General features: G+C 41.5%; 1 protein-coding gene across 1 annotated transcript; it reads right to left on the minus strand.

Annotated features, from left to right (window-relative positions):
- Positions 1 to 355: 355 nt before the first annotated feature.
- Positions 356 to 11,799, minus strand: Paf-AHalpha (Platelet-activating factor acetylhydrolase alpha). The gene is made up of 2 exons (XM_065229261.1): positions 11,182 to 11,799; positions 356 to 1,252 (listed from the first exon to the last, which is right to left on the minus strand). Exons 1-2 carry the CDS (start codon positions 11,575 to 11,577, stop codon positions 971 to 973), a joined length of 678 nt encoding a protein of 225 aa, XP_065085333.1. The 5' UTR covers positions 11,578 to 11,799; the 3' UTR covers positions 356 to 970.
- Positions 11,800 to 13,195: the final 1,396 nt, after the last annotated feature.

The raw sequence follows: 13,195 nt of genomic DNA on the forward strand, positions 1-13,195 counted from the left end.
GTCCGGTTCTCTTTCTTTTACAGCCAGATAAACTTGCAAAAAAAAAAAGTATGTGTGATTATTAAATATAAGTTATGGTAGATACGTAAACAACATAATTACTAAAACAAAAAACGTATTCGAAACGCCCATGCGAACGCACGCTGCACCGGATAGCTGAAATCTTTGCATCCTTTTAATGTGTTATTTTTTTTTTGGTTGTTGATTTGTAAAAAGTCCAATATTGTTCATAAGTCTAGTTCCTTAACGCTTTAACTTCAATGCTTCTGTAGCAACTGTTTAAAGATAGATTGTATTGTTTTAAGATTATTTCGGTAGAAAAATATGCAATTCAGAGTAGGTAGGTAGATGTTTGTTTTTCTTTCGTCGTAGATTTCAGTTCATCAAGTTTGAGATCATGAGTAAATTCTAACGTTTCGAGTGACAGGAATCCGTATCATCGTACTTGTGTGAGGTAAAAGGTGTGGAATGGTTTTGAAGAATCACTACTTACAAGAAGACAGTCTACGGAATGGTTAGTCTTAAGTGTCTAGTCTAGTACGGGTGCAATTTCTTGTGTTGCAATTAGAAGCTTTTGATTTGGAATGAAGGTAAAGCGAAACATATTTGGAAGCTACCTTTTAATGCCTACGAATATAAATACGTTACTAGCGAATAAATCTTTGCCATCATCAGTATAAAGCTACACAACTATAATTATACGCCTAATAAATAATCAAATACGTGAAATAAATAATATCAATGTGAGTACAATAATGATAAACATATGAACTTCCATCATAAGTCTAGCGCATGAATCAACGCATTTGAATAAGCCTTCCTACAATCAAAGGGAATGTATATGTGTGTGAGAGTGTGGTGTTTTTTTTTTATTTTTTATTCCTACAACTAGCAGCGAACAAAATAAATCCCTAGCTGCTTTTCTACGCATGCAAATGTGTCGCTGTGGCTGTGAAGGCTTTCAAGAAGTTCACTCCGACGGTGTAAGGTCGCGTTCCTTTTCGTTTTCGGTTAATATCTGCTGCAGCAGGTCCCAAACCGGTTCGAAGACTTTCTTGCAGCCCACGTTGGTCAGGTTCAGATAGTCGAACATGTCGTGATGGCTGATGGTGCCGTCGCTCTGTATTAGGCCGGTGTCGACGCACACGATCTGGACCTTGTTCATGCCGACGCAGCGTTCCTTGAGCAGCTGATTGACGGCGCTGTTCTTGTCTCGCAGCGCGTTTGGTTGGTGCCCGCGGGGAAGAAGGGTCTAAAATGAAGGTAAGGCGAGATTGTTTATTGATTTCGCATTTGATTTGATGCGTTTCGCAATGGGGTTTGCTCTAGACGCTATATAGCCGAGTTATTCGGCGGTGCCAATCACGGCAAATTAGGGGCTTACGGGGCAAGAGTGCCATCACTAAATATGTGAATTAATTGATCCAATAATGTTTAGGAAATTGCTTATTAAAACCATGAAATACTCCTTAAACCTTGGACAAATGGTCTTTTACTGCTTCTATAGAGAACATCTGATGCAAGTTTGATCAAAGTAGTCGGTCGCGTTCAGGAATAACGTCAAATGGAACTCGAAACAAGAACAAATATTGTGCACAAACACCTGGAAAATCCGGAGTGGTCCGGTTCCAAGCTGGCTAAAGTGCTGAAGATGCCGAAAACAACAGTTTGTCGAGTGTTCAAAACCTACAAGAAAACCCTGAGCACAGAGAACAGACATGGAGGCTCGAACAAAATTTCTCTAAAAACTTGTGTAAAGATTCCTATTCGACTGAAGCGCCACTAACGGCGACTTCCCCACTTAAAAACTCTCTTTGACATCCTGATGGCACTGACGTTGCACAAATTACACTAGACACTAAGTGCTAGTAGCGCCAAGTGGCAATTTTCAACAGAAAATTTATCGATACTAGCGCCAAATTGGTCGAAAGTGGAAAATTTATAGAGAAAATCAGGAGATGCTAACACCACGTAACGGCGACGTTCCCACTTATTTTACACAAGTTTCTGACCGAGCTTGAACGTCTGTTCTCTGTGCCCTGAGTGTGGAAAGGAATCAGCGGATCTACGAAAAAGGTGTTGAGGTGCGTTAAAGCCAGCCCCGGTCTTTCGATCCGAGATGTGACCAGAAGGTTCAACGCCAACTTTCAAACGGTGCGGAACATCCTTGCCAGGAAAGGATACAAGTCGTACAAAGCCAGTAAACATCCGAACCGGCACATGAAGCAGAGTTCCGTGGCGGCCAAAAAGCGTGCAAGGCTCTTGTACGACCGTGTTTTGACGAAACATAAAGGCTGCACTTTGATCGATGACGAAACATACGTCAAACTCGATTTTAAGCAGCTTCCCAGTCAATAGTTTTACGTCGCGATTGGACGTGGGGGTGTGCTGGGAGGATTTCGAGTTTGCCGACAAGTTCACGATGATTTGGTAAGCGATTTGCAGTTGTGACTTGAAAACGGAACCATTCGTCACATCCTCGACGATGACATTCCAAGTATACATCGAAGAATGCCTGAAGAAGCACGTATTGACATGAATATGAACTGCCATCTGCCTCATCATTCACTGCCTCGTGAGAGTCTGAATGATTGAGAGGTAAACAAGTCACTGACAGCCGAGCACTCAGTCAGTAGCTCAGTCAACACGTTTATTTTGCCATGATGGTACCCAATATTTGTTTTGAATGACTGAGCGTACATTTTCTATGGAAAAATTACTCAATGGATCAATGAAAATGCTGAGGTTTTGACAGAACTATGCTGTGACTACCACAGTATTTTACATTTGATCGTCCATATACAATAGCGCCAAAAGCATGCTGTGGTGGGTTCAAAACTGGACCATCTAAAATGATCAATTACATGCTGTGTGAGCGAAGGCAAGCGATGTGCGTCGCCTGCTCGTGAGTGACTTTATGTTTTTGTTGGCTCTTTCATTGCCTCGTCCTTTACCGTTTGGTACAAACGGTCTGCACAGAGCAATGGATTGAATAGTGCAGTGCTTTCACTCTCAGCCTAGGCAGTCAATAATTTTACGCTCTGATTGCCGTTCATCCGCAAGCATAGGGGCAAAGTCATCTTTTGGCACTATTTGGCCAGCTGTCACTACTGCAAGGTGGTTCTGGAGTCTAATGAATCCTCCGAATTGCCCGGAATTTCGACCAATCGAAATAAAACTGGGCAATTTCAAAGCAGCGACTTCGATGAAGCGGCGGGGTAGTCAAGGACATCCAGCAATTGTGGGCAAAATGGAAGAAATGCGCTGATTCCATGTCCGTTTCTGTTGTGCGGGCGCTAATCGGCTCCATCAAGAGGAAGGTTCGAGATTTCGTTCGAACTGGAGAAATGTAACCATCTAATGCTGTAACTTTGAAGTTTTAATAAAAGTACAGTAAAGCAACCATTAATGGACTTTTTAAACGTATTGAATCACGAATTACAGGTATTTTTGAGCGTACCAATTTACTTCTAGTCAACCTTCACTCAGATTTACTGTCCCGTGTGTTGTTTTTATCGGACGAGCAGAGCGACGGGAAAGCTAAAGAAGCTTTTTTTTAATCTTCTTAAGAGCTCCTTCTTCACTTCAATGGACTTCTAAACTGCAATGGAATTTCTGAAAACTATTCTCATGGAATTTTGAGGTGAATAATAATGGAATTTTGAGATAATACTTTAATTAAGCTTAATTACAAACAATTTTCAGAGCAAAAAAAACTGAATTTCTAAATCATTCTGGTTCGAACTTCAGGACAATTCCGAGCTGAACTTCAAGGGATATTTGTAAGAAGATTCCAAGCTCTCTAAATTTCTAAGGAGACAATATGAGAGATATTCCAGTGCAATATAAAAGCACAGAGAACAGACGTTGGGGCTCGAACAAAATTCTGTGAAAACTAGTGTAAAGATTCCTATTCGACTTTAGCGCCATTAACGGCAATTTCCCCACTTAAAAACCCTCTTTGACAACCTGATGGCATTGCACAACTTACACTAGACACTCAGTGCTGGTAGTGCCAAAAGGCAATTTTCAACAGAAAATGTATCGATACTAGCGCCAAATTGGTCGAAAGTGGAAAATTTATAGAGGAAACCAGGAGATGCTAGCGCTACGTAACGGCGACGTTCCCACTTTACACAAGTTTCTGACCGAAGTTGGACGTCTGTTCTCTGTGATAAAAGAGAGTCAAGAGAAAACTAAGCCAGTTCTTTCGAGAATTATTGAAAATAAGAGCATAATTCAAGCTGAACTATGCATTAGATCCTAAGTAACATTGATGAATTCTCTTAATCTACAATCTCTTTCGTTAATAACTTGTCATGTTTGTCGTACTAGAAGCTAGATAATAGCTTCTTTCGTCGATCTGTGTGCTTAAAATAGCTGGGAAAGTCTTAACATGCCCGTGAATATGCAAGGAGAAAGTCGACGAAAAGAATCTGCCAATGTTACTTAGGATCAAATGCTTGGTTCAGCTTCAGGAAATCCTGGAGGGTGTTCTAAATTGTATCTGCCCCGTAACGAGGGTAGATCACCTTTTCGTGGTACGTTACGGGATGTAAGATCTACCACCGATTACTAGTCCTGACTACTTCAAACTAGGTGAACAGGATTTTTCAGTAATCCAAGGAACACATCTTAGTCCTTGTTACTTTTTACGCCTTGTTGATAGTGACAAGACTCGGCTTTGTCTACCGAGGATGATCTTGATACAAGGAAAAAAAATGAGTTAGTTGTCTTCATCTATGTGATTCTTAATCGTCTATTCGTTGTTCCCTAGTTTGAAGTGGTTAAGACTAAGGTTCTGATGCATGATCATTATCATTAATTTTGTTGCTAAGGAATCCAATTTTGACTGACAATGGGGCGCGCCTTTGGAGGGTGTTTCAACACTCCGAAGGGTATAAATAGCGGGACCTTTCAATTAGAGTCGGGTCCTTGCGATAAATGCAAGAGTGGCAACTGTAAAAAAAACGAATACTTCATCATTTCTCAATAGTGATGGAGTAATACGACATGCACTAAACTAAGGACACGGGATATACTACAATAGATCAATTTATTGGTCGCAGTAGTGTTAGGTCCAACAGAGAAAAAAATGTACAGAGGATCCCGGGACAACTACTGAGAAAATTTCAAAGGAATAACTCTCTGGAATCATTAAACTATTGGGATGGATTCTGAAAGTAACTAACTAAGATATGTTGGGATGAAGCTAGTGAAAATGCATGATTTCATGTCTCAGTAAGTGAAAAAATAAATTAAAGATTATGGCACTTTTAAAAGTTTTTGAGATTAAATGCTTTAGCGAACAACCTTTCTCTGTATACTCTCAAATCTGTCTATCCAGCATGTTTGGTATGCACGCTATTTCAAAACTACCTAAATTTGGGTAGAATCCACCTGGATCGGTCAAAACTGGACCTACCCAAAAATGGGTAAACGGGTAAACTATGTTGGGAGAGACAAGTTGACAAATGAACGATCGGATTCATGTCGATGTTGTTCATTTGTCAAGTTGTCACTCCCAACATAGTTTACCCATTTTTGGGTAGGTTCAGTTTTGACCGATCTGGGTGGATTCTATCCAAATTTAGGTAGTTTTGAAATAGCGTATGGGCATTAAACGACAGCACTATACCATAGAGGTAACTCTAAGACCAGAAGATCCCGAAGAAACGTACTTAACTTTTTGGCTCAGCTCTGGTACTTTCTTCGCTCCCAATCTATTCGATGCACCCCTCGTAACATAAGAAAATCCACGAACCCCTCATTTTATCGATCAAACTTTCATAGCGAATCAAAACAAACATAGTGTAGGACTAGAATGGGGTAAGTTAATTGATTTGCTTGGGACCAATTGGCTAGTGAGCAAATTTAAAATCGTTAGTTTGCACCGGTTGACTATACTCTAAGATTGAACGTACTAACGGACAATACAGCACCCGCAGGCAAAGCGGATCGCGAAAGTCTTCAGATATTTTGAACATAAGCCAAGCTGCCTGTTAGCTTTAGTCAGGATGTCATTATAGCACAGAGAACAGACATGGAGGCTCGAACAAAATTTCTCTAAAAACTTGTGCAAAGATTCCTATTTGACTTAAGCGCCACTAACGGCGACTTTCCCACTTAAAAACCCTCTTTGACAACATGATGGCGCTGGCGTTGCACAAATTACACTAGACACTAAGTGCTAGTAGCGCCAAGTGGCAATTTTCAACAGAAAATGTATCGATACTAGCGCCAAATTGGTCGAAAGTGGAAAATTTATAGAGAAAATCAGGAGATGCTAACACCACGTAACGGCGACGTTCCCACTTATTTTACACAAGTTTCTGCCGAGCTTGAACGTCTGTTCTCTGTGATTATAGTGCGGCTTGAAGCGAGGGGGACGACTCTATCGACGATACAGAAAAGATTGTGTTTTGCTGTGGCTAGCTGCACGCACGCTGAGTAGATAGAAAGAAGATTGATGACAATTCTGAAGATTTCTTGCAAAAATATGATGCGACAAATGAAAGAAGATTTTTCGGAGATTGATTTGCTAGCATGAGATTTGTTGAGCATCTAAACTTGAGGTTTAGATGTGTCGCCCCCTCGGTTTGAAGATCAATTCACAGTTGAGTGTTACTCCCAAATCTTTGACCTGGCTAATCCTCTCTAATGTTAGCCCGGCAATGGAATAATTAAATATTATCGGGTTTTGTTTGCGGTGAAATGATATCTCATTGCACCTGTGATAGGATGCTGAGCGTCAAGAAATTACTCTGCATACGATCCACCATCAGCTGCAACTCCTCACAATCAGCGATGAAATTGATAACCACATACATTTTGACATCGTCAGCGTAGAATAGTCGGCATTCAGGTGGCAGTAGACACGAGAGCTCATTGCCGAAAAGCGAAAACAGAAGAGGTCCCAGATTACTTCCTTGGGGAACGCCGGAAACGTTCGTGAACACTTCAGAACGAGAAGAATCTTAACGCAAAGCGAACGGTTCGTAAGGTAAGATGAAAGATCCAAACACTCCGACTTTCTCAAGCTTGCCACAGAGAACAGACGTTCAAGCTCGGTCAGAAACTTGTGTAAAATAAGTGAGAACGTCACCGTTACGTGGTGCTAGCATCTCCTGATTTTCGATATAAATTTTCCACTTTCGACCAATTCGGCGCTAGTATCGATAAATTTTCTGTTGAAAATTGCCACTTGGCGCTACTAGCACTTAGTGTCTAGTGTAATTTGTGCAACGCCAGTGCCATCATGTTGTCAAAGAGGGTTTTTAAGTGGGGAAGTCGCCGTTAGTGGCGCTTAAGTCGGATAGGAATCTTTACACAAGTTTTTAGAGAAATTTTGTTCGAGCCTCCATGTCTGTTCTCTGTGAGCTTGCTCAAAAGAATGCTGAGGTCTACTCGGTCAAATGCAGCCTTGAGATCAGTGTAAACAGCGTCGATTTGTCCGCCAGAGTCCATGGTCCGAACGCAGAGCGACACGAATTCGGTCAAATTGGTTGTAACTGGCCGTTTTGTCACAGAGAACAGACATTGAGGCTCGAACAAAATTTCTCTAAAAACTTGTGTAAAGATTCCTATTTGACTTTAGCGCTACTAACGGCGACTTCCCCACTTAAAAACTCTCTTTGACATCCTGAAGGCGCTGGAGTTGCACACTCTGAATTTTCCACTTTCGACCAATTTGGCGCTAGTATCGATAAATTTTCTGTTGAAAATTGCCACTTGGCGCTACTAGCACTTAGTGTCTAGTGTAATTTGTGCAACGCCAGCGCCATCATGTTGTCAAAGAGGGTTTTTAAGTGGGGAAGTCGCCGTTAGTGGCGCTTAAGTCGGATAGGAATCTTTACACAAGTTTTTAGAGAAATTTTGTTCAAGCCTCCATGTCTGTTCTCTGTGGGAGTACGTCACTGTGGTTCGAAACCGTTTTGGACGAAATCCTGCTGTCATCCGCTCAGATCAGGGCGGTGAATACATTTGGGAAGTTTTTACTGGGCCAACGGAATCGTTCCGCAATATACAGCAGCTTATTCTCCGCAGCAAAACGTAGTTGCGGAACGCAAAAATCGGACACTAGTGGAGATGACCCGTTGCATGCTACTTGATGCGAAACTCGATTACCGATACGGGTCCAAAGCCATCACTGCAGCTGCATATCTACAAAACATCCTTCCGTCCATCAAGAAGACATCGTTCAAATTGTGGTACGGGAAGCAACCGGATTACAGCCAGAGGTGGCAACAGTACATTTTTTGAAAAACCATCGTCCAGAGCGAAACAAAACAGCCAGCACACGGGCGACCGTGTATAACTACATTCCAAGCGAACAGCGGAGATAGAGAATAAATAAAATCTCGCAGCCTGATTTTTCCAAACAGTTTATTGTAATGAAATTTTAGCTGCAGGCTTGCGTGTGACAGTAAATTACCAACTCCCTTATTTACGCATAATTTTAACATCAATGCTTATGAGTGGTCAGTCTTCATTCTTATCTTTTAATTTCATGCAATAAACATCAAATAAATGCAGCAATTAGCCAGAAATCAGCAAAATTCTACACGACATAAATTTGTGTCGCGCGCTTCTTTGTGCAAAAATGTTCTGTCGCTGGCAGAAAACAGTTTAGAAATGTCATGACATTTTTGCCGTTTGCCAGTTTGGTTTTGTGTGTCGTCACAATGGTTATCGCAAAATGTATCAAATGTTAAGGAAAAAATGTTAAACTCCAGGACTCGTGCCACCACTGATTACAGCAATCTGCACAGTTTTGGGTGCTCGGCAATCGTCCATGTGTCAAAAGTTTGATCCCCTGCGGAAGCTAACGTTTATTGGGTATGCCCATAGCCACAAAGCGTTCTGGTTCATCGATATGTCAGCCGTGATGCAAAGTTCATCGAGATGGAAAAAATTGACAACCATTTCAAGGATCTGCAATCATCCGAAATTGTAGAGTACGAGTATGAAGTTATCACCTTCAGTTCTGATCCCAATGAAGAATTGCCGATGACAACGAAGCAGCTACATCAATTCGACGGTCATTTCGTAGCACCCAGGGAGTGTAACCCCAACGTTTTCGAAAAACAACTGGTATAGTGAGGAAACTAAATGACGAGCCAAAGACGTACAACGAAGCCATGAAGGGTCCCGAAGTCGAACTGTGGAAAACAGTTATGGATGACGAGATAAAAGCCCTAGGTAGCTAACCGATTTACCGCCGGGTCGCAAAGCGGTTGGTAGTAAATGGCTTTTCAAACGCAAATTAGATGAAATGGATGACATGGTAATTACTTGCCACGGTGAGAACGGCTATAAAGATATCATCAAAACATTAAACCGCCATTTTAAGGTGACGTCGTTGGGAGACATCAGCCATTTCTTCGGTATCAAAGTGAGATGCACCAAGAAGGGATTCTACTTGAACCAAAAGACGTACAAGTTTTGACACAATTTGGCATTAATCAAGCGAAGACATCCAAATATCCGCTAGTTCCTGCACACATCCAGCGAAAGGAGGAGTTGAAGAAGCTTTGCTAGAACCATCAATATGCCAGCCTTATCGGAAGTTTGCTGTACGTGGCAGTAAATACTTCTTCATGCGCAAGGCGAACCAGCCCAAGGCTGAAAGCCTCCCTAATAAAGATAAATTAATTAATTAATTCTTCATGCGCGAAGTTTGCGATTTTTCAGAATTGGTTGGAAGTGCTATCCGCGAACATTGTACGGGTTAGGCAAAGAGTGTGCGTTTGACTTGCACTGTCGCATTTTCAAACTTCTATTCAATTTTCATATTGCCGTACTCTAACGGAACTATCTACCTACCCTCTTCTAAGACCATTCTCTAGCTAATAAATTATCACACTAAAGCTTCATGTTAGATACCATTTGTCGGAGACGAGTCAGCCAACGGCTGAAAGTCTCCTTAATAGATATAAAAAAAAATTAGATACCATTTCCAACCAACTCTGAAAAATCGCAAACTTCGCGTATGAAGTAACATAAAATCACTTTGAATGGATTGTATTTAACTATCGAACTTTTATGTTGGAGAGAGAACGGTGGAGCAATTTTTGAAAAGGTCGGCATGGAATAAAAAAGGTTGATAACCACTGAGCTAGAAAGATTCTGAGCCAAACCTAAACCAAGAGAAAGTTTTTCATCGTTGCAATTCATGTCTATGATTTTCTGATTTATCCAGATGACCCGGTTCAAACAGCAACTGTGTGTACCTCAATAAGAACGACTTGGGACCAATCCAGCAGTTGCTTGCATTGCGAATGACCAGATCAGACAGGGCTGCGATTGCCCAAGAGCAATACAAAGACATACTGTGATGCTGCTGCAACTTTCCGTGATATAAACCAGCATATCAATCACTACACGGCCAATTATAACCAACTTAAATATGAGTTTCGTGCAATCAAATTCGGAAAAAATGAAGTGTGATTTTTCAGGAAAAACTGTTGGAGGAAAACCGAGACAGGTTTTACTCCGTCCATAAGCATACTCGACTGAGTCGATTTTAGTCATATTCTAGCACATTTTTTTTTCTAGCAAAAGCTAGGAACATTTTACTCAGTCTTATGAGCAGGCATGGAAAATCATTTGCATTCATTTCGTGCATTCAATTACATTCATTTGCCCCTAACTTTTTTCATCAATAAAATTCCGTAAAATGATGTATGGGCTTTTGTAGGTTTTGTTATTAGCTAACACTTTTGTTAAGAACTCAAATCCGTATCTCTTATGCATGACGAACCAGAATCCACTACTGTTTTTCAGTGAATGTATTTTACATTCACTGAAAAACAGTAAAGAGTTCTGCCCACTCTAATTCGTGATGCATAAGAGATACAGATTTGAGTTATAGCCAAAAGTAGCTAATAACAAAACCTAGTAAAGCTCTATACATCATTTTGAGGAATGCTGCTGATGGAAAAAGTTAGAGGCAAATGAATGTAGGTAAATGAATGCATGAAATGAATGTAAATGATTTTCCATGCCTGCTTATGAGAAACCTACGTATTAGTGATTATGAGTGAAAACCCATTCAATTTTGTAATGAAATTTGTCATCAATATCATACTCTACAATCTGAATATAAATGTGGTTCAACACAGCAACGAAAACAACCACCAGGACAATTCCCCCACATCCACCCCGCGACCCAGTACTCACCGGAATCACCACGTACACATCGGGCAGCTTGTTCCGAATGGTCTTGGCTACCTCTAGCACCCCTTCGGCAACTTCGTCCGCACTGTCGCTAATGTTGTTCGTCCCAACGTGCAGCACGATAACCTTCGGTTTCACGTTGTCCAGCTCTCCATTCTGCAGCCGCCAGAGCACGTTCTGGGTCCGGTCGTTCCGTATGCTAAAATTCAAACAATGCATCGGCACAAAGTGACTATTCCAAAATTCGGTAAACTGCAGCGACTCCAGAATGCAATCGCCGATGAACATCACGTCCGGGTCCTTTTCCTTGCACTCCTGCACGAAGCGCTTGTGTACGCTCAGCCATCGATCGTCACCGTCCAGGTCCTTGCAGATAGTGGGAATCGTCGTCGAGCTCATTTCGCTTCTTCCGCACCTCGGAGGGATCAGCAGCAGCAGCAGCAGAAAAGGTAGAAAATCGGAACGGGAAAAAAACGTTCGTAAACACGGCCGGCTCGATGGGAAGCTTCGGTGACTTTTGTGCAATCAATGCATGTGTCGATGATGGATTAAAGTTGTATAAAAAATGAGCACTAATTTCCCTGCTGCACCGCAGAAGAGACCAGCGAAACTTTTCTTCCAGCAAGCAGCAGCTGCACAACCTTTCTTTAGGACTTTTTTTTGTCTCTCTCGCCTTTCTCGGACTGTCATCATCCACCTTCGCTTGTCAGAAAAAACTTTCACCGCGGTGACAGACAGACGAGTGGCTTCTTTCCGAGTCATGCGCCACCTGCACTTCAGTTGAGGAAACTGGTGATAGGCACTGGAAAAGATTGGTGTGAATTTAATTATTCATTTCACTGATCGAGCATTCAATTTTCATTTTGGCGAATGAGAACGACTCAAATTTGAGTTTAGTTCACTCATAATCGCCAAAAGTGCAGGAACTCAACGATGAGTAAAATTTGCCTCATGGTTTCCTGTGGAAAACCTAAAAAATCTGCCGGAAAATGAGGAAATTGACGAAAATTTTATTCAGTCTCGGAGTAGTACCAATAGGTTGAGTGAATCCAATCTTTACTTTTCTCAAATTCAGGAATTTTTCTCTGGAAAAACCTGGGAAAACATGAGGCAAATTAACTCATCGCTGAGTTCCTGCACTGTTGGCGATTATGAGTGAACTAAACTCAAATTTGAGTCGTTCTCATTCGCCGTGTTTTATGCGGTCGTTCAGACAAACTCAAAATCACAGAGAACAGACGTCCAACTTCCACCAGAAACATGTGTAAAGATAAGTGGGAAAGTCTCCGTTACGTAGCGCTAGCATCGCCTGATTTTCTCTATAAATATTCGGCTTTCGACCTATTTGGCGCTTATTATGCACGGTCGTTCAGACAAACTCAAAATTAAGTCAAGTTGACTCAATTTTGGCCTAAGCGGAAGTGAGTTGCATTTTCCGGGCATTTCCAGATTTTTTTTTCGAATATCGTTATCGAAAATCGTTAGAGGTCAGTCTGTGAGAATAATACCACAGAGAATAGACGCCCAAGCTCGGTCAGAAACTTGTGTAAAGTTAAGTGGAAACGCCGCCGTTACGTAGCGCTAGCATCTCCTGATTTCTGCTATAATTTTTTCACTTTCGGTCAATTTGGCGCTAGTATCGATAAATTATCTGTTGAAAATTGCCACTTGGCGCTACCAACACTTAGTGTCTAGTGTAAGTTTTTCAACGCCAGTGCCATCATGTTGTCAAAGAGGTTTTTTAAGGTGGGGAAGTCGCCGTTAGTGGCGCTTAAGTCGAATAGGAATCTTTACACAAGTTTTTAGAGAAATTTTATTCGAGCCTCAATCACAGAGAACAGACGTTCAAGCTCGGTCAGAAACTTGTGTAAAATAAGTGGGAACGTCGCCGTTACGTGGTGTTAGCATCTCCTGATTTCCTCTATAAATTTTCCACTTTCGACCAATTTGGCGCTAGTATCGATACATTTTCTGTTGAAAATTGCCACTTGGCTCTACCAGCACTTAGTGTCTAGTG

This window comes from Ochlerotatus camptorhynchus, unplaced genomic scaffold (genome assembly GCF_037179485.1).
Source record: "Ochlerotatus camptorhynchus isolate MF236.1 unplaced genomic scaffold, CSIRO-AGI_Acam_v1.1 ptg000312l, whole genome shotgun sequence".
NCBI lineage: Eukaryota > Metazoa > Arthropoda > Insecta > Diptera > Culicidae > Ochlerotatus > Ochlerotatus camptorhynchus.

Coding starts and splice junctions, on each gene's coding strand:
- Paf-AHalpha (XM_065229261.1), bottom strand. CDS start 11,577: ATGAGCTCGACGACGATTCCCACTATCTGCAAGGACCTGGACGGTGAC. Junction 1,253..11,181: donor ATGTGTACGTGGTGATTCCG/GTGAGTACTGGG, acceptor CCTTCATTTTAG/ACCCTTCTTCCCCGCGGGCA.